The 26545-nt window shown below is 42.1% G+C and overlaps 1 protein-coding gene across 5 annotated transcripts in view; it reads right to left on the reverse strand.

Moving 5' to 3' along the window:
• LOC136837764 (nitrilase and fragile histidine triad fusion protein NitFhit-like) overlaps window positions 1-26545 on the reverse strand; it is a 193443-nt gene that overhangs the window by 54260 nt on the left and 112638 nt on the right. For all 5 annotated transcript variants that reach the window (XM_067102684.1, XM_067102683.1, XM_067102682.1 and 2 more), the window contains one exon: window positions 5664-5842. In XM_067102684.1, coding sequence (XP_066958785.1) covers window positions 5664-5842 — 179 coding nt within the window. The remainder of the gene's footprint in view (window positions 1-5663; window positions 5843-26545) is intronic.

Below are 26545 nucleotides of genomic sequence, written 5' to 3' on the forward strand. Positions count from 1 at the left end.
TGGTGATATGATGATTAGATATTGTGCCTATGATAATGATTAGGTGATGCAGTGGGGTGATTGGGTATTCATCATGATGATATGTTAGATGTTAGGTTATTTATCTTCTGATAAAATACCAAAAGGATCATCAGGATCATCATCTTTTGAGGCTGGACAATGTACCAGAGATTAAGATGATGACAGTTGGATGACATCATGACCAAATGATACTGACAGCTGGGGATCAAGAAAGTAGAGACTAGTTTTTTCTACCATGGGGAAAAAATTTTAAAGGGGAAATGTTGATTTTGCCTTTTTTAACCCAATCATATTAAGCTGGAGAGGTTTCAAAGCTTCCAAATCAGCACAATTATCTTCTTTGCACTGTTTGTCAACCACAACACTATGCAGACTTTTCTTTATCTTCTGTAGATGACTTGACAGCTCTGTCAACCCCTCATTTATCCAAACTTCACAATGTTCTCTGATCTACACATTCTTCTATAATACTGATGAATCCCTGCCTATTTGTTTGGCTGTTCTGATAATCTTATTTATCGACATGTTTACCTATTTATCACTCCCTGGGAAGCCTTTGAGATATAGGACCATATCCTTCTGCAAATGTTTCTATCATTTATTCACCATTTCCAGTTCTTCTTTGGAGGAGTGGTAGAGCTTTCGACTGGCATGCTGATGGCCCAGCGTTCGACTCTCCGAGCCGCCAAAGAAGAATTAGAGGAATTTATTTCTGGCGATAGAAATTCATTTCTCGTCATAATGTGGTTCGGATTCCACAATAAGCTGTAGGTCCCGTTGCTAAGTAACCAGTAGGTTCTTAGCCACGTAAAAATAAGTCTAATCCTTCGGGCCAGCCCTAGGAGAGCTGTTAACCAGCTCTGTGGTCTGGTTAAACTAAGATATACTTTTACTTCTGGCTATAATTCTTCCTTTGCTCCTTGGATGGGAGCCAACAGTATCAGAATTAACCTGTCCTTCGTGTTTCAAACCTGGCACCTGTTTTTCACTTTCATGTGATTAGGTTCTGTTAATACCGTTTTTTAAACAATTTATGTTTAACCACAGTTCAAAACTTGTTTTGTGTAGCAGTCTCCCTTTGCGATAATTTTCTTCAACTCTTCTGGAAACCTGGCCGCAGCTTCTTCACCAGTTAGCCTACATCCTCTCCATGTATATTCAGATTATAACTGTTTTGGAATCTATATTGCTTTCAGTAAATGGCTTCTTTGCCATGCCACATTCCCATCAATGAGCACCCTTTTCATGTTCATATCTTACATCCGAATTTTTAATGTCTTTTCACCTTGATAGGACAACTGACACCGCTTTTGTAAAAGCCTGTGGTGCAATAAAAAAGGTTCAAACAATTTTTCTTATATTTTCATCATCCTTCTCACGACCTCCAGAGCTGCATACACAAAGAGCCTCTGAAATGCCACCATTCCGGTGTTATCTGTGCTTTGTCTTCCACAAATCCCCACTTGTCTCCAACCTCCTTCCTCACTGTTCTAATCAAAGTAAGTCTCGGTCTTTCAATTATTCTGGTGCTTATAGGAGCCCAGCTGACACTATCACTTCTTAAGTTTTATTGCTAAATCGACGAAATCATTTAGATATAGAGTATCACTGTCAAAACATGAGTCATGTACCTATAACAGTATGTATGTCGTACTAGACATGTATAATCTCATTTTCCTATGCAATGTCAATCTATCTTAATTAGCTGGTCCATTGTTTGTTTGTCTTTTTTAGTCTTGCACTAAATTCCAAATGAAGCGAACTTGCATTCGATATCATTATTCCTAAATAATGGGTTCATTTTTTTTAGTCTGAGGTTATTTCATCCATTTATACAAACTCAGTTCTTCTCATTTCATTTGGTGCTACTTTGGCTTGTTATCTATGCTCACCTACTCCGAGGTGCTAGTAGTAAATGCTATATGGTAAATGTAAAGTAGACAGCTGCACGAAGATATCGTTTATTAATATATTTTCATATAATTTTCGTGACTAAATACATTTTTTATAAAAAAATTATTTACTAATTTTCAATTATTAATATTAATGTAAACACGGCAAAATATCAATAAGATCTATTTTTTTCAATGCATCTTTTACCCCTTGTGGAAGAGTAATATGCATATATGTTTACTTATAGCTTTGGGGTGTATTCCGGGTAACATACATATATGTTCAAGACTTCACGCCAAACAGTTTGAACGAATTTTATGGTAAAAGTGCTCAGATCGCTTCTATGGGCCATAAATGACCTATGGCAACTTTTACCCCAACTCTAATAGCTAGTCGTAATTTCGTAAAGGAGACAAGGATCAGTTTGCCTTGAAATATCTTAAGGGAATGTTGTCCAAAATTCCCACCTAATGACGTCTCGCAAATATTTTACAAAATAAATATGCTCAGAGTCTGTTAGTGATTTTAGTTCTTATCTGTTATGATATTGTGTAGGCTGTAATTATAATTTTACAAAATAAAATTTTTAAAATATTAGAAAAAACACTTATAACTTAGTAAAATTAGCATATTTTTACAACTGTCATTTGGAAAAGAGGCCTTGCACAGGGTTGGAAATATTCACTTTCAACTTCCCTGGAAGGTACAAGAATTTTTTTAGTATTTTTTTTTCTTATACCATCTGCATATGCATATCTTCCTCTTTCCACTGATGAGTTTTTTAAATTGGCCATCCTTAAATTTAGCCCAGTCCTGGGGTGTGCTTAATATATATTTAGCCTGGTCTGTGAGGGTTAAATACATGTATTTCTTAATTCAGAGAGAGAGAGAGAGAGAGAGAGAGAGAGAGAGAGAGAGAGAGAGAGAGAGAGAGAGAATTATGAAAGCCTTGGGAAAGAAACAGGCTTTTAAGCTTTGCCCTGGTAATAAACCAGTTTTCTCTCCCCTCTGTACAAGAGGGACCTTATTGAAATGCTATTAAAGTGACATTGAAATGATATTAAAATGATACTAAAGTAACATTGAAATGATATTGAAACTATATTACTGTAAAGTGTTTTAGGATGGTAGATTAAGGTGTACATGTACAAACATAATATCAGTTCACCCTCTCTTTCTCTCTCAGAAGATATTTCTCTCTCTCTCTCTCTCTCTCTCTCTCTCTCTCTCTCTCTCTCTCTCTCTCTCTCTCTCTCTCTCTCAGTACTTTATCATTTAATGAAATATGAATTACTCTATCATTAAAAATACGAAACCAACAAACTCCAAGAAGTTCACAAAGCCATCATCGAATGAGTGATGCATATATATGTACGTTACAATTTTTTTACTGCTTTGACATAGGCTCCGTGACAACATGCTATTGGCTGGAGGAGTTGGAAGTAGCCAATCACAGAGCTTGTAGCAAACCCACCCTCTCTCCATGATGACATTCTATTGGCTGGGAGGGTTGGAAATAGCCAATCACAAAGTTTGTAGCTCAGATGCTTTGTGTATAGGATTCAGAAGGGTGAGTCATATTTTTTTCTCTCCTTCTCTCACTGAGATAAGAGAGAGAGAGATTTTTTATGCATATGCAACATGTATGTTTACTTGTTTTGCATATTTTTATAGATAAATGTGATGTTACTGTGTCTTTTATTTTATATTTTCCATGCTATTACTATAACTTTTTGCATTTCAATACCTAGGAAAATATATATAGTAAATTAGGTGAGATTTTAGCATAATTCTGTGGAATTCCCAGTCTTTTTCTGGTAGATAAGTGGGAGAGGGGTGTAGCGTTAACTGACATGAAGGGTCTGGGCAAACAGTCTCTCTCTCTCTCTCTCTCTCTCTCTCTCTCTCTCTCTCTCTCTCTCTCTCTCTCTCTCTCTCTCTCTCTCTGGTAACTTAAATAGTTTTCACACTTAGCTGTAAGTCATATATTTTTAAGGGTAATGTTATAAGATGACTCTGAAATTATATTAAAGTATTTTAGGATGATAGTTTAAGTATATTTGGTGTAGGATAATAGTTTAAGGTATACATTTGGTGTTTGAATTATTAAAGTAGGCAGTTATAAACATTTTTAGAGCAGGTCTTCATGTTTGAACTATTAAAATAGGCAGTTTTAAGCATTTTTAGAGGGAATGTCAAGTATTCGTGGATTTTAGCTATTCATGGGTAGTTCTGGTCCCTACCCCCGTGAATACCAGGGGTTGGCTGTATAATACTTTGATCCCCAAGGGGCTAGTACTAAACACAGCATCCCAAGAAGTTTCTGCCATGTTTAGTACTAGCACCTTGGAGTACGTGACGTGCAGATAACAAGCCAAAATAGCACCGTTCAGTTTTTCTTATTTTGAGTCCCATCTCTTTAAATATAAAAGATGCACTCTATTAAGCAAGCTTTATAAATCTTGTGGTGTTTTTCTGATTACAACAGCATCACCTGTATATTCTAAGTCTGGAAGCTTTCTTATAAATGAATTGATGGACAGATAGAAGTTTATTGACCTATACCGTTATAAAATTGTTGGAAATTCTAGTTCTAAGATATGGTCCAACAAAAGGGATTAAAAAATGCAAAAATGAACCTTAAGAATGAAAAAACATCTAAAACCAGAACACTTAAAATCATATTATATAACACTTTCAGTATCTTAACTTTTACGAATAAAACTTTAAATGCAGCTAAAGAAAGAGACCTCATGAACATTTATTCAGAACCTTCATTACTACTACTTTCATCTGCAAAACAAAGCTGACATATTCTCTAGCAATACAAACAAGTTATATACAACATCTAAAAGCCAAACAACACCTACTGGCAATTCTTAGTAATGTACTCATATATATTAGAGAATTAAATGTAATATTTTACCATGTTCCGACTTATCACGATGATCTGAAAATATGTCCCCAGTATTTGTAAAATTATAGTTATTTTGTAAACTGCGTTCTTGGGCAGTGGTGTCACATGTGCCTCTGTCTGTCAATATAGCACCTCAAGTACACAAACACTCCTCCATCAGTAGACAGCCGCCACCCCTCCCACCCGACCTACCAGCCTCCACCACCAGGGAGTAAGATACGAGTACAAGTCTAAAGTGGGTGATTAAAATCTCTCATGTTTGGGGATACTATGCTTAACCAAATAAATCTATCATGAACTGAAAGATCTACACTGATGTCACAGTATGTTACTCTCTTTGTGGGTGAATGGAACTTAAAGAGTATTTACTTTATATATCCGGAATTTTCTGTATAATTTTTTCGGGTGGGGAGGGGACCGTAAATCATGGATAACGAAGCCACGATATCAGAATTGCAAATAAGGATGGGCCACTGTACTGTTCTTTTTCTTTACCTTATTTGCCTGGGGATGGGATACCAAAGCTGTTACCCTCAAGGGTTTTAACAAGTATTTATGAAGTGAGGTTGCTGACCCCATGCCTGCCCCACTCTTGTTCAAAGTGTTGTGCCTAAAGCCAGGTATATTTTGTGGTCACCCATGCACATCCTGACCAGACGCATTGTTGCTTAACTTTCCTAATCAAGTGACCTGCAGTATAGCAAAAATGTTACTTCCATCGGCGGTATACAAGTTTGTGTGCTCTAGCAATTTGCAATCGCATTACAGTTTCAAAATTAACTTTTATACTAATCAGTTTTGAAGGCTATTAAAATGAAAACATCATACTCACAGTCACCTGATGCCTGCAGGCTTGAAGTTCCTGAAGAATAACTACAGTTGAAGAGTTTGCCTTTTGAATACACTCAATATTCTTCTGTATCTTCTGAACATGCAGGAACAAATCAGTTAAGACATCCGCAGGCACCTCTCTCAGTGAAGGATAATTTTGAAGCGTGGTTATGCATACATCTACTATATTAAGGAATAACATACCTTATGTACTGACAAATAAGAAATCTTGTTGCTAAATTAACTTTCTTTTTTGTATCCTATGTAGTTTACTAAGTGTCTGGTGTTCACAGAGACACCATAGCTTTAAAACTACAAAGATCACGCTTCGGCAGAATGGAGAACATTTTTAATGAATGTTCACACATATCTCTTACAAACTATATGCTACTTATCAATTTGAAGAATAAAAATCTTCAATGAAATTACTTATTTCACCTCTACCACTAGTGTACAAAATGGCTTCATCATAAGAATGGGCTGTTTTAAAGAATTAAACCTTAACTATTAACACTGACGAAATCCAGTTAAATCTACAAGAGTGCTGCATAACCTTGCTAACATGGATAACCGAAAACAAGTGAACAGATGAGCGGAGGATTTCACACCTAAAATAATGAAGTATTAATTTTGAGCTGTGATGCATCTGCGTGTAATTAAAACCATTTATAAAGATACTATATTATAACACATGACAGTTATTGCCATACAGCAAAATATTATGTTCATAAAAGGATACACCATTACAGTACATCACTTATTAAAATACTGGGGCTCTTGCTGCTAACCTCTGGATGGAGAGTTTCCAGAGCGCTTATATACAAAGGCTGTGCATCTCAAGACACTCCCACTTGGAATGCATAGGGTGCTATTTATGATCATGAACAGTGGCGCCTCATAGGACTGAGGCAACAGTAAACATTCACATAAGTTTTCCTATGGAGAATACCCACCTTTAAGCTGCCAATTACATAATATATGAATACTTATCATACTGAGGTGAATTCATATAATTCAAGTGCCACATAAAAAGTTATATAATGATAACTTCATATTTCACTGTTGCCCATTGGTGTTGAAGCAGGACTGAGTACAAGATTTATGAATATGATCTATACAATTATTATAGCACCAGATATCTGATGATATGATAAAGGATTGCGTGGAAAAGTGAGATGACTGCTATAACCGCATAATCTAATGCCAATATGGTGCACAGCATCTGATATCTTTATCCATCTTCGAGTGATATAACAGCCAAAACTCAGGTTGGAAGAACCTAAGGCCTTTTGTTATTTCAAGTGTTTTACAGCCTGTGGCTCATGATATGGGAACTAGTAATTTTAAGAGGTCTAAATCCTGTGAACACCTGACTTCTAGTGTTTTTCAGTGAAGAACCCATGTTAATTGCGGTTACACCAGTCCTAGGAACCAAACCTTCACACAGGTATCTGCTGACCTATGATGAAGATATCTAGGTCTGCCTGTATCCCTTGAATATGGCAAAAATTACTAAAAAAACTTTGCTGGTTGAGAATTTAACCCCATTTATACCAGCCAACTTTACAATATATTAAAATTGTATCTAAAGTTTCCTATCTACTACTGTATTGTCATTATTGCTCCAGCAAATGATTCTGAAAGTTCATACACAGAGTGTGAGGAACAACTGAGGATATCCCATCTGAAAGTTAAAGTTACAGCACTCCACCTCAGGAACTCTTGCTTCTTGGGCTTATTTTTCAGGTAAAATACCACCTACTCTTCAATGGAATACATGAAATGTCACAAATGCCTTGATGAATAGTGGCAATTCTCTTCTCAGTCATAAATGACAAATCAATCTGAGGATGCCATGTCTCAAGAGTTGTATCATATGGTATCATATGCCTTTTCAAGGTGAAACACAGTGACATGATGCTTCATGGAAGCAATAAAATATCATTCTTTTCCAAATATGTGCCACATAAGTCTTGCAATGACCATCTTCTCCATGATCCCACATAAACAGGATGTAAATGTAATTGGTTGGTACTTTGCTGCAAAAAATAATCTTTGCCAGGTTTTAAAATAGCTAAAATAAGGGATTTTGACAGAGGAAAAATCTATTTCTGAGGAAGGTCCCGTATCACCCGGTGAAATTCCATTATAGCACGAATTTCTAGGTATAATATGCTAGATATACCAGAGAAAAAAGAGCTTTCAGGAAAGCTGGGGTTACTACCCCCAGATCGAGCGTCTTCTCTAGGGAAGACGTCGGTATAACGAAGGATGAGTGAAAGATCACTACCACGGAGTCTTACTCGAAAGATCTCTCCTATCAAAACCCCAGAACAGAGCGGTGAGCCGTTACAGCCCCTACACCCAACACCCGCCAGCTCGGCAACACCAGCGCCACCTACCTCATTCCATGCTAGCACTAACCCCAGACTTGGCATGTGCAAGTAGGGGGGGGGGGGAGCAATAGGTGAGTCAGGGAGGGTCACCGGGTGACACGGGACCTTCCTCAGAAATAGATTTTTCCTTTGTCAAAATCCCTTTTCTGAGTCCAGTCCCGTGTCAGCCGGTGAAATAGTGACAGAGAATCATGCCAAGGCTGCAAACTACGAGGAAACAAGGTAATCTGAAGAAAAAACATAAATTACGAAAACAGTTTTAATCAGGGAATCTCTTACATGTAGCAAGAACACTAAACCTAAGGCACATCAAAGACTTAATATTACGAAAAAGTGGGGAAGTCCCCGGCACGACGGGGAAGAGGCCCCAAAAATACTTAATACTACTAAAGCATAACGACATATGAAATTTGCATAGGTTAAATGGCATATACAATCTTAAAGCTATACACACTTAAACTTAAGCTAAACACGTAAGAGACAAAATCAAAGGGAAATAAAATATACAGTACATATACATATATCTGGGGTACATGGAGCAAAATAAAAACCGCCCAGTACCCCACAAGAAAATACAATCATAACATGTCAGATTACAGTTTCCACTCAACAGAGACAAGATACATCAATATGAGGAGCAGGCAGTGAGGCATGATCAACCAGGAAGATAAGCAGAGAAGTAAATGAGGCAGGCGGGCGGGGGGGAAAGGGGAGGATAAGGATATGATTAGTTAAGGTGGGGAGATGACACTTCCCACAGCTATTGTAGAAAATTTCAGGGCTTGAGCGATTTTAAATAGTGGCGATTAAACACTAGAGGTGATTTCCAACCCGTGTATTTAGATAGTTCTGAGAAGTCCATATTATGAAAGTAATTAATGGAAGTAGCAACTGCTCGAATATCATGAACCTTAGGAACTGAATCTGGGTTGGCCTGTTTAATAAAATACAGAATTTGTTGTCTTATAGCATTCAGTGAAAGAGTACCACCTTTCTCCCTGATAAAAAGAGGACCCGACTTACTCTGTGGAGTTCTTAAAAGGTAAGATTTAAGTGTATAAACTGGACATAAAGACTGGTCTTGTGGAAGGGGCACCACCTTCCAAGGAGACCATCTGTCTTGTGGGTCTTCGTTTTTGGCTAAGAATCTAGGGTCAGGGAAAGGAGGACCTCTCCGGAAGGGAGGAAGTTCACAAAATTATCACCTCTAGTGAGCCGATAGCTCTGAGATTCTAGCACCTGAAGCCAAGCTAATCAGAAATAAGGTCTTCCTTAACAGATCCTGATAAGAGCATTGAAAGTTGTCCATCTCTGATGCTAACAGGACGTCATTGAGAAACCACGTAACGGAATGTGGGCGTGATACTGGTCTCAGGCAGCGCATGCTCTGGGGATAGATGAAAAATAGGAATCTGTAAGGTCGATTTTAAAGCCGTAAAGAAATACTTTCTTCAGGGCTGACTTGGCTGTGGTAATAGTGGCGGAGCAAGGCCTTTCTCAAACAGTGATCTAAAGAAAGAAACTCCTAAATTAGTCGTCATGATTTTGGCTTCAGATGCTTTCAGGAAGGAGGCTAATTTTTGACTGCTGAGTCATACTGTCTAAGAGTAGAATCTCTTTTATCTGATTCAAGAAACAGAGTGTTGACAGGGTCAATGTTTGCTCCTTTTGGGCTGCGAATTTTATAAAGTCCATAAAACTAGGGCATTCTGAATTCTTGAGGAAGCTGACACAGTCTTGGTTTGTACTGTCTGGGTCAGTATGGGCTTGGGAATCGAAGACTCCAATCCCAGTTCCTGAAGAAGAGGGAACCAATTGCTCTTGGCCAATAGGGGCTACTAGGGCTGGTTGACCTTTGAATGTCCTGAGTTTGTGTAATACTTTCAGCAGTAAATTTATTGGAGGGAACAGATAAATTTTCTCCCAATTGTTCCAATCTATTGTCATTGCGTCCGTGGCATACGCCTGAGGGTCCAGGTTGGGGGCCACATAACAGGGGAGCTTGAAGTTGCTCTCCGTCGCAAACAGATCCACTTGGAGACCCGGAACCCGGCGGCAAATCCATTTGAAAGACTCCCCGTCCAGGGACCACTCCGTCTCCAACGGAGTAGCCCTGGACAGGGAATCCGCCACCACGTTCCGTACCCCCGCTAGGTGGGTGGCTGACAGGTGCCAGCCGTGCTTGTTCGCCAGGGAGAAGATAGCAACCATTACTTGGTTTACTCGACCTGATTTGGAGCCGCCCCTGTTGATGCAATGAACTACCACTGCGCTGTCAATACCAGCCTGATATGAATCCGGTTTGGGGCGGATTTTCTTTAGAGTTAGAAAGACCACCATAGCTTCCAGGGTGTTTATATGGAACTGCTGAAACATTGTGGACCATGTTCCTTGTACTTTTTGTTTTGGTGAATATCCCCCCAGCCGCTTAGGGAAGCGTCTGTGTGAACAACTAGTGCCGGAGGGGAAATTGAAGCGGAACTGACTTGGACAGGCCTCTGACTGTGGCCCAAGGCCGCAGTCTTGTTTTTAAGATTTGAGGAATAGAGGAGACCTTGTCTCTGAGCTTGACATTGGCTCGACTCCGCCACACTCTGTTTATGTCTTTTAGTTTCGCTTTTAAGAGCAGGTCTGTCACTGAGGCAAATTGAAGAGACCCAAGGACCCTTTCTTGGGATCGGCGGGATGCTGATTGATTTTTAGAAATTTCCTGGTGAGAGATGCTATCTCTTTCCTCTTGGGAGGCGGGAGAGATAACGTGTGAGAGGACAGATCCCACTGGAGACCCAGCCACTGAAACCGGGACTCGAGTCAGGCGGGACTTCTCTCTGTTCAGTTGAAAACCTAACGACTCCAGGAAGTTGATGACTATGGACGTAGCCTTCTGACACTCCAGAACTGTTGGTGCCCAAATTATCCAATCGTCAAATATGCTGCTAGGGATATCCCTCGGGACTGGAGTTGTTGAACTACCGTGTCCGCCAGCTTGGTGAATACCCTGGGCGCAATGTTTAGACCGAAGGACATGACCCTGAAGGAGTAGGCTTGATTCCCGAGTCTGAAACCGAGGAACTGAGAGAAGTTCCGCGCAATCGGGACGTGATAATAAGCGTCTGAAAGATTGATAGAGGTGGTGACGGCTCCACGCGGAAGTAGAGTCCGTACCTGAGCTACCGTAAGCATGCGAAATTTGTCGCATTTTATGTAGAGATTTAGATGCGACAGATCCAGGATCACTCTTTGCTGATCGGAGTCTTTTTGGGAACAGTGAATAACCTGCCTTGAAACTTTAGGTGCCTTACTTTCTTTATTGCTTGTTTGTTGAGCAATTCTGCCACGTAATCCTGTAGGATTGATGAGGGTGGCTGGTAAAACCTGGTTGGAGGAGGAGGGTCCTTGATCCAGCTCCATCCTAGACCTTTGGACACAATGCTGTGTGCCCAAGGGCTGAAGGTCCATTGGTCCCTGAACCAATACAGGCGACCACCTACCTGTGTTCTCTCAGTGGGAGGGAGCGGGTTTGTTCCCTCTACCACGTCCAGGTTTTCCTCTTGGGGTGGTGTTTGCTTTTCCTCTATGAGGGGCCCTGCCTCTTCCCCCCCTTGCGATTCTGTTAAGGCCATGAAAGTATCCACGGCCCTCATAGGTAGGGTTGTATGCTGGCGAAGCAACATACGAGGGCGCAGCAAGGGAATGAGCTGGTTGGACCAGCACATATTGTTGGGGGTGAGCCTTTGAGGTGGAGGGCTGTGCCACTGCCGAGACCGGGACGGCTTGAACTACCGCCTGATGGTGGGGCCTCTTATGCCTCCTGAAACGTTTGCCTCCTCTCGTCTGGGGCCGCAAGATTCTGGGGTCTTGCGCTTGTAGGCAGAAATGCCCCAGCGAGAGCGCAGACTCTGGTTGGCCCTGTAGCCTCAGCCATAACATTCGTAACCTCTTCTTCTGGGAAGAGGTTAGCCCCCAGATCGAGCTCTTTACGAGCTTGTTAGGCTCGTGACGGATAGTGGCATCAGCAAAAATGAATTTTCTGCATTCCAGTCTGGCCATGATGAATTCAAAAAGGTCAGACTGAAAGCCAGCTAGCAGGGACTTAGCCAAGACTTGAAAAAATGGCTCGTCCGCGCAGGAGACGGCAGTGGCTTCCGTGAGGCAGACGGAGTTCAGGGACCGGGCTAGCTTAGTCCGGGCATCAGACTCCGCCTTTAGCAAAGATTCCGGTAGCTTGGGGAGCTGTTCACTAAACTGTGAGGAAGCACAGAAGGGGTCCAACTTCCCGACAGTGAAAGTGGACGGAGCATCCATCCAGAACTCGTCACTTCCCGGGAATACCAGGGAAGTGGGGTCTGTTTCCCTCAGCTGCGGTAATGGATTACCTTCAAAGCACGCTCGGGCCGTAGCCAGAGCGACTTTGTTCAAACAGGGGGTGGGTAAGTTGTCTCCCAGGGCAAACATGGTGAAGTTGCCCTTGAAAGGAGTCAACTTTGTGTTGTCTGCCTGCCACTCCGTCAGAGTGCGCAGGAGAGCCGACTGAGCTTGGTCCCTAGGGACGATGACAGTCTCCCTAGGAACCTTATCAGAACGTACCCATGCTTCCTCTGTTAATCTTACGAAGCCTGGGTAGGGGGGCAAGAGATCGGCGGGGAAGAATTCTAATTCCTCCAACCGTCTCGTGCCAAGACCTTCAATTGTAAGTTTGCCATCATGTTGGATGGCCTGGAGGGCGAAACGCCAAGGGTTACCGACATCGAAAGGCGGGAGGTCCGCTGTGTCGGGAATGACATACTGGGGTTCGGCTGGGGGTGGTTTAGCCATTCCCGCCAGTATATTGTCATAATTGGCAAACTTTTCGGATATCTTGTTGAACTTTGTGTCGATATCCTCCGTGAACCTTTTAAAAAGCTGGTTCGCGAAGGCCTCCGCATCAAAGGCAGGCTGGCGAGGAGGGCTTGGTTTTGCTGCCCTCTTACTCGCGCCTTTGCCGGAGGAACCAGACTTGCTCCCGGAGGCTACAGGTGCTGAGACCTTAGCCTTCGACGGGGGGAAAGGCGATGCTTTCTTGGAGGACGAGGACTTATAGCCCTTCGCCTTCCATGAAGTCTTCAACTTCAACTTGGGGATAGCTGATGGAGCTCTATCACCCAAGGAGGAAGACTTCCCAAAACCTGAAAAGGAAGAAATGGAAGAAGCTGGGGAGTCAAAAAGGGGGCCCGCCCCAACAACCTCACCTACCTCGCTACTTACCACCTGGTCCTGTTCGGTATTCATAGGTTCCAGGTCTAAGTCCAAGGCGGCGACGTCCTCTGAAACCTCAGCGTAGAGGATATCCACTTGGGGTGGCTGGGTCGCATCCCGGATCTGCTGGATGATGGGGGTGGCAAGATCTTCTGGCACCGGCGGCCGCCACCCGTGCGCCGGGGTAGAGCAGGTCCCTCAACTTCACGTCGAGGACGTAGGGCTTCCCCGACGGAACATTTCTACCAAACCCAGCCACCCAGGCCCGGAGGGATTCCAAGGCTGACTTCTTGGAGGACTCATCCGCCTGTAAGAAAACCAGCAATTAGCCAAGGACAAAAAAAAAAAAAAAAACAGTCCGGGAACCACGTAAACAATATTCAATATGAGGAGCGTAAAACGGAGGAAGACTGTCACTTACCGACTCATCCTGGACGGTTGCGCACAAGGCGAAGCAAACCTCACAACCATCAGGGTGCCATACTACCAGATCGTCGAGCTGGACCGCACAACCAGCGTGGGTCCGGCACACTACATGACCGTAAGGTTGTTGTAGTGATGCGGTACACCCCGGCTCCTCACAGCGAACAGTCTGTAAGTGGAAAAAGTACATGAACCTACCACTCTAAGCAATCTAAAGCCGGCAAGGCCGGGAATTTTAACTACAACCGGAATACTCCGGCGGAGAAGAAATCCCTTATCATAAACTAGGCCAATAAGCTCTAAAATACACAAAGTGGAAGGTAAAGGCTTCCAGACCCCGGAATACTCCGGGGAATGAAAGGAATGAGACAACAAGAACTCACCGCAAGGGTTGCCAGTAAAAATAACGGCGGAACCCCGGTGTAGAACCGGACTCACGTATATATAAATAAATGAGGAGCAAAAGTACTCCGTTAGATAAAACACTTATCTAAATCTAAATATATTCATAAACAATAACATTAAACAAGTGATGGTTTTACATCAAAAAAACAAAAGGGCAAATGCCATATTTCTCCGGAGACCGGAGGATCCGCTCTTATATAATTTTATGAATATATTTGAAAAATTGAATCCCTTGAATCCCCTCACTTACTTCCCGCCAGAGAAACAAGGTGGGCAAGATGCTGCGTATATACATAACATAAGCCGGAGCAAGTATAATAACCCAGCCAAGTAACCCGACGGGGAGAAAGAAGTGTGGGATAGAGTGTTCGAACACGTTCGAGCTCGAGTAAACAAACCACCAACACCAACACAGCGATGCTGGGGACTGTATGGGAGGAGCGAATCCCTCTACCAAATGGAGGAGTCCCTGAACTCGGAGAAAACGCCATCTAGCGTCACCCGCATCAGTAGAGCAAAGCTGGAGGGTGGGGGGGGGGTGGAGTAGGGGGGAGAGTGGTAGGCTACGAAGAAAGAGAACAGGAGACAGGGGGAAATATATAACCCGCTCAACTGCACACATACACCACTCCAAGAAAAATGAAACTTAGGAGGGTGGCCTACTACTAAGGGAGGGAAGCGACCAAGCCTCGATGCCCGACTCCTGCCTAGGCAAAGCCTAATAGGGACCTAACCTAGTATAGGCTAGGAAAATGGAAGGAGTGCGGAGGGGAGGAGGAAGCAAACAGGGAGAGAAATTTTGTGCCGAGAACCAACCGGGATCGAGAAGAGGGGGCAAGAAGGCGATTAGCCTAGAGGAGACACATCCAAAGAACTCTATTCCCCCAAAGGAAGGAAGAGAACTAAGGGGCTCACTCTGCCCACCAAAAAACGACCCTGGAGGAAACAGCAACCAAAACTCCCTCAACCTGATGAATCTCCACGCCGAGGGCAAGGGGATGGAAGCAAAACAAGCCTACTCCACTAAATAACCATCACACATAAACATGGAAACAAAAATGTGCTCAATAGGGTGCGTAGCCTACCTCGGGGCAGTGGTTAGATCTGAGGCTGCCGCCACCACGAGGAGGTAAACAATGAATAAAATAAATTAAACAGAGAGCACCATCGCCAAGAATAAAATAATTAGCCTAATACAGACTAAAAATGATAAGGAACCCAACCTGGAGGGGGGGGGGGTACCTGGACGGGGCATCACCCTCAAAAAGGCCGGTAGGCCAATAATATGTAGATTTCGAAAAAAAAGGGGGGGCCACCGCAGGGAACCCGCCAGGAGGAGAACCATGGGGCAAAAAATAACATCTATAACGACAAGGAGACAACCCCAACAGAAAAGAACTGATGGGGTCGCCTCGCGGTCGACATGGCTGGCGGAGGACGCCATGGCGTCATAATAAGATCTCAATATTTATAAAAAGACGAGACCATAACAGCCAAAATATAGAACAAAACCCCACAATAAGATGGTACTTAACTTGGAGATGGTAAAGCTGCTCGATGACATGGCGAAAGATGAAAATAAATCCAAAAAAAGGCACGAGCACACAAAAAGAAAAGGTAGCTATCACGTGCTAGAAAATGGAATGAGGTAGGTGGCGCTGGTGTCGCCGAGCTGGCGGGTGTTGGGTGTAGGGGCTGTAACGGCTCACCGTTCTGTTCTGGGGGTTTTGATAGGGAGAGATCTTTCGAGTAAGACTCCGTGGTAGTGATCTTTCACTCACCCTTCGTTATACCGACGTCTTCCCTAGAGAAGACGCTTGATCTGGGGGTAGTAACCCCAGCTTTCCTGAAAGCTCTTTTTTCTCTGGTATATCTAGCATATTATACCTAGAAATTCGTGCTATAATGGAATTTCACCGACACGGGACTGGACTCAGAAAATAGCCAGTTCACAAACAGTTGGGGAACTGGTATTGTGCTATATTCTGTCGATGATACTTGAAAGGAGAAGGCTTGTGTTTAAAGAAATTGTTTAATCATTCCAGATAGGATTTTTTCAGGGCCAAGAGCAACATCATTTCAATTTGCTAAAGCTGAATCAAACACATTTTCAGTGACAGGAAGGTTATAAGTTTCCTCTGTGTGCATCATACAATCAAATGATTTTCATTCTTCACTGTATCTACACTGGGAGACTGGAACAACTTCAAACTTAGACAATATGCTGGCAAAGTGATCAGTCAGAGCATACTCATTTCTGTTGCATTAGTTATTTACTGATTTTACTTATTTGACACCAGAGGTGGATTTGGGAGTAAATTTTCTTACCATTTTCCTTATATTCCTAAACAGCACTTGGTGGAGCTTTGCTGTTTACTGATGACACAAAGGATGACAAAGAATGGCATCTAACTGCTTGAGTTACACAATAGATCTGTGCTCCACATTTCTTATATATCACTAGGCTTTCCTCTATATGGGGTCTAGAGCATCCAACCAGAGCTTGTCTTGTAGTATCTGGAATTCTGATGACCATCAAGCGACTAGTTATCATCTGAATAAACCTAAGCTTTTTGGAATGGAATTAATGCCTGTTTTATGAATACAGTAGTCCCAATAAGCAAGTCACTCTAATCATCTACAATTTGGAGCTTAACTGTTTCACTTTCAATTTTACTAGTATTTCCCAGCCAGCATTTTTTATGTTTCCATTATGGGAATCTCTGCACTAGTAGACTATTGATGGTAACTGGTACATGATCAAGTCATCCAATGTTTTGCAGTTACAAGTCAATAAGGCAAATCTCACTATTCAAAGGTCAGTGCACGAAAATGCGCCTGCTTGTATATGGAAATGAGTAGGTTCCTTTGTTAAAGGCTTTTGTTTCCTTTTTTCCATCACTTACAAGCTCTTGTGGCCTGTTAACTCCATTTTCTGATGATTCTGGTTCAACCAATCTAGATGTAAAAGCTTCTTTATTTCTCACGATTAAATTTAAACTATAATCCAGAGAGTTAACTGTCATATTTATAACTAAGGTCATCAACTGTGTCAGAATCATCATGGAGTCCAAGGGCAAGCCCCATTCGTTAGGTATAAAAAAAAAAAAGAGAAAATGTCTGGCATTCCTACGACTATATCATCTTGGAGTCCAAGGGCAAGCTCTATTCGTTAAGTGTAAAAAAAAAAAAAAAAGAAATTGTCTGACAATCCTGAGACTACATCATCATGAAGTCCATTTCTCAGCTGACCCCTAATTTTACCATCTTCATAATATTGGTGAAGTGAAAATATAATGTCATACTGTACTGTACAAGGATATCTTTTGGATTATAAATTTGAAAGGCCTGTACAGCACTCATCGAGTTGCAGAAAATTAACAATTTTTGTGATGGCATATCTTAAATAATTCAAATGGCTGAACCTTTTCCCTACAATTCTGCTGTAAAAACAGGGCCATCACTAGGCAAGGAAAATCGATATGCTTTGTTGGATGATGTACCTAATGAAGTTTTGGACTCATCAGTGTATATAGCTCACTGTGAACCTTTGCATTTTATAGGTTCTACTGCTTCTTTTTTGCAATATTCTGGGGTAAATGTATATAATTAGATAAATATTTTAAGTGTCTACCAGTTTGTATCTTAAGCATAATCCAAGAATCAGGTAGTTCTATTACAAGAGGAAATTTTATATTTGGTGAATCAATAGTCTAAAGGCCCTAACTGGGAAAAGTGGAGAAAGATTATTTATAAATACATCTCTGATCAAAAAGTCTTCTTGTTATTGCATCACTTGCTTGTTACTGCACTCACTACTCATTATTACTAAGTCACAATGAAGAGTCAGAGGTGGTTCACTACTTTCAACTTGGATAGGTGTTTCAGAAAGATTTAAAAGCTATAATGCATATTCTGTCTCAGTCCCTCATTATGGACTGAATCCAAATTTTTCAGTGTTGTAAATGAGGCTGAACAGAATGTCTGACATTCATAGCACAGAATAGACAAAACAGTTGGGAACGTCAAGGCTGGTGGCAGCTCCCTACTTTGTGTGAAATAATTTCTTTTTTATCAAATTTAATACATCTTTTGCATTTGGCTTTTATATATGCTAGTTGATCTTTCTAGTTCTGGTATAAGATCTAGGATATGTAGTCGAATTTACACAGAGTCACTCAATTAACACTACATAACTAAAATCTCATCACTTCATTGGTTTGGTAGTTAATTTCCGATGCTGGAGATGATTTGAATCCACTCAATTCATCAATAAATCACCCCTTTTTGGCCGAAAGTAAAACAGTTCTGATCAATAAAATACATCAGAGAATCCCTTTAACAATGACAGCCAAAGGAGTTGCATATCTTCCTTTTTTCTTTAAACCATCAGCTAAAAACCCTTATGGACAGAGTTAACCGACTATAAACCCAATAGAGTCCAAAAGGGAAATCAGCTTGCAGAGAGAGCAAGGTATAGGAAAAGGTGATAAATACAAAATATAAGGGAACAGAAAATAAAACTGATACACCTGAAATTCAAGAGACATCATCAGAGAGTAGGAATGAATTTGCTCCTTGCTTAAAGTTTTGGAGATCAGAAGATTCCATAAAAGCACTAGGTAAATTATTCCACATTTTAGTGTGATAAAACTCCTAGCAAACTGAGTAGAATTAAACCTGATGTTATAAAATGACACATTGTTTGCAGCAGCAACCTGCCTAATGTTGCGAGCAAATATAGCTATGTCAGGTAGAGATGAGTGCAGAGCATGTTTGTCACACATACTACATTTTATGCAACAAACATAATGAACTCACTTTATGTCTACGCCACAAGTCGACATTAAGAGTGGTAAAACAAACTTGACTGATGACAACTCTATCCAAGAGGTTGAGATGAGAGTAAGCACTGGAAGGCCACAATAGAGAATAGTACTCCAAACAAGATAAGAAAAGCGTAAAACACTTAGATATAATAGCTTCTCATAAGTCAATTTCTTATCAAAAGATACACCTAAAATCTTAGAAGAGTAACTAAAATTTAAAACCATACCATTTAAATATAAATCAGGATGCAAAGGCATGTGTTTTGAATCGACTAACTACTATACTTTGAGTGTTAGAGGGGTTAAGCTTCATACCCTAAAGCCTACTCCACTCATGAATATATGCCAGACCACCATTCAAGGATAATGCAAGCACTAAGGCACAGTGAAGGGACAACAGCTAGAAGAGTAGTATCATGCGCATATCCAATAAGTTTGTTCTCCAGACCTTGGTACATGTTACTGGTATAGATAATAAATAGCAAAGGTCTAAGAACACTACCTTGAGGAGCACCTGACATGGCATTGCTAAAACAGGTTTCGATGGAGGAAAAACCTATTTTTGGTAGTCGCTGTTGAGTCCTCGAGGAGTTACCCTTCCGTAGTCTACCAAAGCTCCAGGGTGACCCAAGTAATATCAAAGAACTCTATTTCAGCTGGTCTCATGGCCAGGTACTGTGTCATAGTGATAAACACTATAACACATGATGGGGTATGTAATGGACTCAAAGATAAGGGGGCACTTTCCCAAATCTTACAGCAAGGCTGTATGCCCAGGTTCTCCCATCACCAAAACCTGCTAGAAGAGGAAGTGTTTATTAAGCATGTGCTGCCCACAACACTGTAGATAATGCACCAACAGGAAGACCAAACAACCATTACCTTCTGTTGGTCAATGCAGGATGATCCCTTGACCAAATCCCATGACTTTTTGTCAGGGAAGTTGGAGGGTTTTGAGGACTCAACAGTGACTACCAAAAAAAGGATTTTGACAAAGGAAAAATCTATTTCTGGGGAGAGACCTGTGTCACCCGGTGAAATAACCATTCAGCACTTATTTCTAGGTAAATCCATTGCTAAATATACCAGAGAAAAGCTAAATGCCAAGCTGGAGTTACTACCCCCAGTGCAAGCTCCATGAAATGGAGTCGTGTATGTGAAAGGGTGAGATTGTCACAATCACAGGTCTCCGCCCTGTAGACATTCCCGATGTCAAAAGTCCTACCGAGTGAGGTGCCGATACAACGCCCGCACCACTCGCGGACCGTCAACACACCAGCGCCACCTACATTCCATGTTAGCACCCACCACCTAGGAATGGTATTTTTATCAAGGGGGGGAAAAGGAAGAGAGGTGGGTCACCAGGTGACACAGGTCTCTCCCCAGAAATAGATTTTTCCTTTGTCAAAATCCTTTTTCTGGGTTTTCCGACCTGTGTCACCCGGTGAAATAATAACAGAGAAACAAAATACCATCCTGAAAAACTAAAGAAACTTGTAATGGAAAGAAATAAAACTATAATTCCACAAGAACTTTAATTATCCAAGTAGCAAAATAGATATTCCAATACATAAACTATAGTAAGGTGGGGGAACTATGTCCTGCAAGACAAGAGAACAAAAAGACATAAAACGTACTTAAAAGTTACAAACAGAGGACAAATACAAAAATTGCAACATGGTCAGGAGACAGGCTGTGAAGTATGCCTGACCTGGAGGTGATGGAAAGGGAATAAGTGAGGCAGGTAGGAGGGAGGAAAGTGACCGAATATAAAGAAAAGGAGTTAAATAGAGGAAGGAACAATGCTTTCTGGCGCCACTGTGGTGAATTTTAGAGCTTCTAGGGATTTCAAATAGTGGCGTTTGAAAACCAGGGGAGACTTCCACCCTGTATATTTAGTAAGATCCTCAAAATTCATGTGATGGAAATAATTAGTGGAGGTGGCCACCGCTCTAATGTCATGAACCTTCGGAACTGAGTCTGGGTTTGCTTGTTTAATAAAATATAAGATCTGTTGTCTGATGGCCTTCATAGAAATAGTTCCTCCACCTTCCCTTATAAACAGAGGCCCCAAAGTTATTTGCGAGGTCCTGTCTAAATAAGCCTTTAAAGTAAAGACCGGGCATAAGGATAGGTCTTGTGGGAGGGGGACGACCTTCCAGGGAGACCATCTATCCTGTTTTTTGATAGCGTGTCACTTGTTTCGTCCTCAAGGAGCTTTACAGAGAAATTGATAATGACAAAAAGGCTTAAGCTCTCAATTTTTAATTCCAACACCCCAAAGAAAAAACATTTCTAGTCTGAGGTCAAACCATAAATTTCAAACCCCTTTCTTTATTCCAAATACTCCTCAGGTTTTGGTACCAAAGAACAAGAAACTATACGTGAACTTGGTACCAAAGAACAAGAAACTATACGTGAACTTATGTTTCAGGATGTAGTTCTACAGTGGTTTACCTAAGCATGCTGGGTTTGGTTGCAGCACTGTCATCCTTCTCCCAGAAGTAGTTAGCATACTCACTATTAATAAGACCCCTCGTTTTCCGCTGCAGTGCCTAGGAGTTAGGACTAACCATGCCACCTACTGATGCACAGTATGGTCAAATTTGTTTGAGCTCATGGCAGTAATTTTTAAAAATACTGTCTCTGATGACCACCTTGTACATTCAGAGACTTCTTTGAAAAAGACATTATTCTGAAGAAGGCCAATGATGTGCTTAATTTCCTATCATGTGACCTAGGAAAGGAGTGTGGATTTGCCTTTTTAATGAGAGACACTACAATTATTCTCAGCCCTCTGGGATGTTTGCCGTGACTTCTAATGTTTGAACCGGTCATAATGTCTTGTCTGCTAAATTAAGTTTTCTTATCAAAATAGGGAATTTCCTTCTTAAAGGGTTCTCATTCTTGACTAGGAATGATGGACCAGGGGACAATAATAATAGATGGTCAGCTGTTTGCGTGATGTATCATCCCCATCTAAGAGAGCCCAGTTCACTAATGCAAGCTCCTGAAGCTAACAAAATCAAGAAGATTGCCTTTCGCAGCATGTGAGTTGTGGTTGTATTGGGTCTGCTGAACTGAGGGGTCGATAGAAGTCTAAGCACCTTGTTCAGGAACCAAGTAATTGGAAGCCTTTTGGGAGCGGGTCTTTGTAGTGCAAAAGACTGCAGAAGGGAAGTGACAATTTCTACATTAGAGTCAATCCCGAATCCATAAAGCAAGGGTTCCGTTAATTCTGCCTTGTATGCCATGATTGTTGTAAAAGCAAGGCGTTTGTCTTCAAAAAGGTATATAAAATATTTTAAATGTGTGTCTATAGAAATTTTAACTGGGCTCTCAGTATGGATGTAATCTAACCATATCTTCCATACAGACTGGTATTGTCGGGCAGATGATGTCCGTAGTTTTTGCACTAGGTACCTAGCAATATTGGGTGAGTAATTTTCATAGTAGACAATATTTAAAAAATCCAAATGTGAAGATCTCGGCTCAGAAGGGAGGATGCGTAGACGACTTTCCCTCCTACTGTCTGGGATAGAACAGCGGACAGTAGTGGAATTGATCTCTTCACCCGCTGTTGGAGTAATAAGAACCAATGCCTGTTTGGCTAATTTGGGGTTATTAAGTTCCTTTGAAGGTTAGCAGCTTGCTCAAAACCTTCAAAATCTGGGACAATGGAGGAAAAAGGTATTATCGTCCTCCATTTGTTCCAGCCTTGTAGGAGGGCATCTCTTGCTGCTGCTTGACTGTCCAAGTTCAGAGACACATACACTGAGAGTTTGTGATTCTCGTATGTGGAGAACAGGTCAACTTCCGGTTGTGGAACCATGTTGGCTACTGTTTGAAAAGAGTGGGTGTCCAAAATCCACTCATTTGAAACTCATTTTCCTTGATAGCGGGTCTGATATTACATTGAGAGACCCTGTGATGTGAATTGCAGACAAGTACCACTCCATTGCTTGCGCCATCCGAAGGATGGCTAGCACTATCATATTGAGAGGAGGTGAATGTGATCCCGACCTCTTGATGCAGACACTGCAGTCATGTTGTCTAGAACCAACAAAATGTGTCTCTTCTGGAGGTTTGAGTTTTTTGAGTGACAAAAAGACAGCCATCAACTCCAGGAAATTGATATGACAACTCCTCAGTGTAGGTGACCACCTCCCTGCCACCTGACGATCCTCTCAATGTCCTCCCCAACCTGTCAATGAGGCATCTGTATGTATTGTCACTATTACAGACGGAGGAGTCAGGGTGACCTGTTTCGCCAGACTCCCTCTGGGTCCAAGGCGAACATATCTCCCCAACTTTTTGATTCTTTTGATAATGTCGGTCTCGCATCTTTTTTCTTGCATGTGATGGCCAGAATTTGTTCACATTTTTTAGTTGCAATATATTATTTTCATGGTAAAATTAATTTTCAAATATACTTACCAAGTAATTACACTACATGGCTATAGGTTTTCAACCACGGCAGCCTAAAATTTCAAAATTCATGGTAGCACTTCTGTTGTTTTGTGTAGATGACAAGCCCCTCCCACTTTTGGGGACCGAGAGGAAAAACTTAGCAGAGAACTTCAATTCATTTGTGTCCTGATGTCCACAAGAGGGGAGGAGGGAGGGCTCCAACTGTAATTACTTGGTAAGTATACATGAGAACTTAATTTTATCAAGAAAATAGCATTTTCATATAAGTAACTTACCAAGTAGTTACATAGCTGATTCCACACTCAAAGGCGGTGGGACACATGGACATATTCTACTCCAAAACATTAATTAGGTAATGACTTTGAAATAGAAAAGTTGCTAGCATTGATAAAATGCTTGTTGTTTCCTTACCTGGTAAGAGAGCTACTGCAGGTGGGTACTGCCTCTGGTTGGTGATCATCTTAACCTGTATTGGAGTGGCGGTATAGCCACGGAACACCGCTACTTTAGTGGGAACTTTGCAGCGAAGGAAGTTTTCCGATGGCTAGCAAAGTTTAAAAAGGTACCCTTCCCATGGGTGTAGAACCAGAATAAAACCAAACTACGCTGTCACCTATACTGCAATTAAAAACCACACCCCAACCACTAAAAACTTGTGGGTACTCCAGGTACAATGCACCCCAGGTTCCCCTTTGGACTTAACACCCTACGCCAAGGCGAGAAGATAGCTGAGGGAAAGAGAGCCCACCATGCCAACCACGGATAAAGGTCCCAAGGTACTACAATTTTCAAAAACAGTTTCCACTTCCTTGAGGTAGTATGAAGCAAAGACTGACTTGCACTTCCAAAAAGTTGATTGTAGAATGGCAGAGAGAGACATATTATGTCTAAACGCAAGAGAGGTAGCAACGGCCCGAACCTCGTGAGCCTTAACCTTAAAGGTAAGTAAGATGTCCTCCTGAATCTGAGAGCGTGCTTTGGAGATCAAATCTCTCAGAAAATAAGACAGAGCATTCTTAGAAAGAGGACAAGAAGGGTTCCTAACAGAGCACCAGAGGTTGTTAGAAGGTCCCCTGATCTTCTCCAACCTTTGCAGGTAATACCTAAGAGCTCTAACAGGGAAAAGGAGCCTCTCTTCTTCTTCTGGTCCAAGGATGTCCATCAAGTTTCTGATGGTGAATGAATGGGCCAGGGTTTGGATGGGTCCTCATTCTTGTCAAGGAACCCAAGAGAGAAGGGGCAGACTGCAACCCTTTGAGAAAAGCCAACTCTCTTGTCGATTGCCTGGAGCTCACTAATACGTTTGGTGGTAGCCAGCGCCACAAGGAATAGAGTCTTCCTGGTAAGGTTCCTTAGTGAGACAGAGCAGAGAAGCTTGAAGGCAGGACCTGAAAGCCACTTTAACACCAAGTCCAGATTCCAAGAGACGTAATCAGACCTCTCTTGCTTGGAAGTCTCAAATGATCTGATGAGGTCGCTGAGATCCTGGTTGGATGACAGATCCAGACCTCTATGTTTAAAAACAGAACTTAGCATCGACCTATACCCCTTGACGGTAGAGGATGACAACTTCTTGGAGGACCTCAGGTAAAGCAAGAAGTCAGCTATTTGACTTATAGACGTTTCAGAAGATGAGACGTTATGACTGCCAACCATCTTCTGAACACTGTCCACTTGGATTGACAGAGCTTGCTAGAAGACAACCGTCTGCACCTAGCAATAGCCTCCACAGCTGGTTTTGAAAAACCCTTTGCTCTGATAAGGCTCCTGACAGTCTGAAGCCTGTCAGGGCCAGAGCAGACAACCCTTGGTAGAACCTGAAGAAGTGGGGTTGTCTGAGAAGAGACTGTTTTTGTGGAAGGAGTCTCGGGAAATCCACCAACAGTTGAAGCAGGTCTGGGAACCATTCCTCCTTGGGCCAGAACGGAGCAATTAGGGTCACTGAAAAAATCTGATGAGATGAAAATTCGTTGATCACCTCCCTGATCATACCGAAGGGAGGGAAGGCGTACACATCCAGGTCTGTCCGGTTACAGACCAGGAGGTATAAGGTCCACTCTGTCGGAAGGACCTGCCTGAGACGGCTCAACTCGTCTGCTAAGAAGTTCAGTCTCCCCTGAATGACCCGAATGATAATCGTTACCTGGTTCCGCTCCGCCCAGAGAAGGAGATCCTTTGCGGCCTCATAGAGAGAGAAGGAGTGGGTCCCTCCTTGCTTGAGGATGTACGACAGGGCAGTGGTGTTGTTTGAGTGAAATATTACTGTCTTGCCGAAGACCAGAGTCGAGAAGGACTGGAGACCCAGGTGAATGTTCCGCGGATCACGTCCTAGATCTGAGGTGTTGGAATAAAAGTCTAAGTTGGGGCTCAACGGAAGAAGAACTTCCCTCACCGAAATCTTTCTTCGCTTGACCACTATCGAAGGCCCGCTTTGATCTCCGACATGATGGGGTTGGGTCTTCCTGCTGCAGGTTACCTTGAGGAAGAACTGCAGAGCTCTCATGTGCAGTCTGCCCAACTTTACAAACTGCTCTATGGAGGCCAGAGTCCCCAAGAAACTCATCCTTTGAATGGCTGAACAGGATGGGAGAATGAGGAACCTGCGAACTGTTTGAAGGCGGTGTCGACTCTTGGGGGATGGAAAAGCCTGAAAAATCTGAGTTCAGGATCATCCCCCCACAAAAAAATCTCCTGTGTCAAAGTTAGTTGTGATTTCTGCTTGTTGATCAGAATGCCCAACTCTTGGGTCAGGCGAAGAGTTTTAATTAAGTCCTCTGTGCACGTCTCCTTCAACGGGGAACAGGGAAGCCAGTTGTCCAAATAAAGACAGATATTTATGCCAAGGAGATGGAGCCATTTGCTGATAGGAGTGAGAATCCACATGAAAACTTGAGGGGCTGTAGACAGGCTGAAGCACAAGGTCCGAAACTGGAGAGCTCTGCCCTGAAAGACAAACTGCAGGAACTTCCTGAAGTCCGGATGGATGGGGACAAGGAAGTGAGCATCCTGCATGTCTAGGGTGATCACCCAATCACCCTGATGGATGAAAGATGAAAGACAGGACTGAATGGTTCATTTCCATATGAAATTTTGTCTTCTGGGCGAAAAGATTCAGGGCACTGAAATTCAGAATGGGTCTCCAACCCCCTGATGACTTGGGGACT

This window comes from Macrobrachium rosenbergii, chromosome 59 (assembly GCF_040412425.1).
Source record: "Macrobrachium rosenbergii isolate ZJJX-2024 chromosome 59, ASM4041242v1, whole genome shotgun sequence".
NCBI lineage: Eukaryota > Metazoa > Arthropoda > Malacostraca > Decapoda > Palaemonidae > Macrobrachium > Macrobrachium rosenbergii.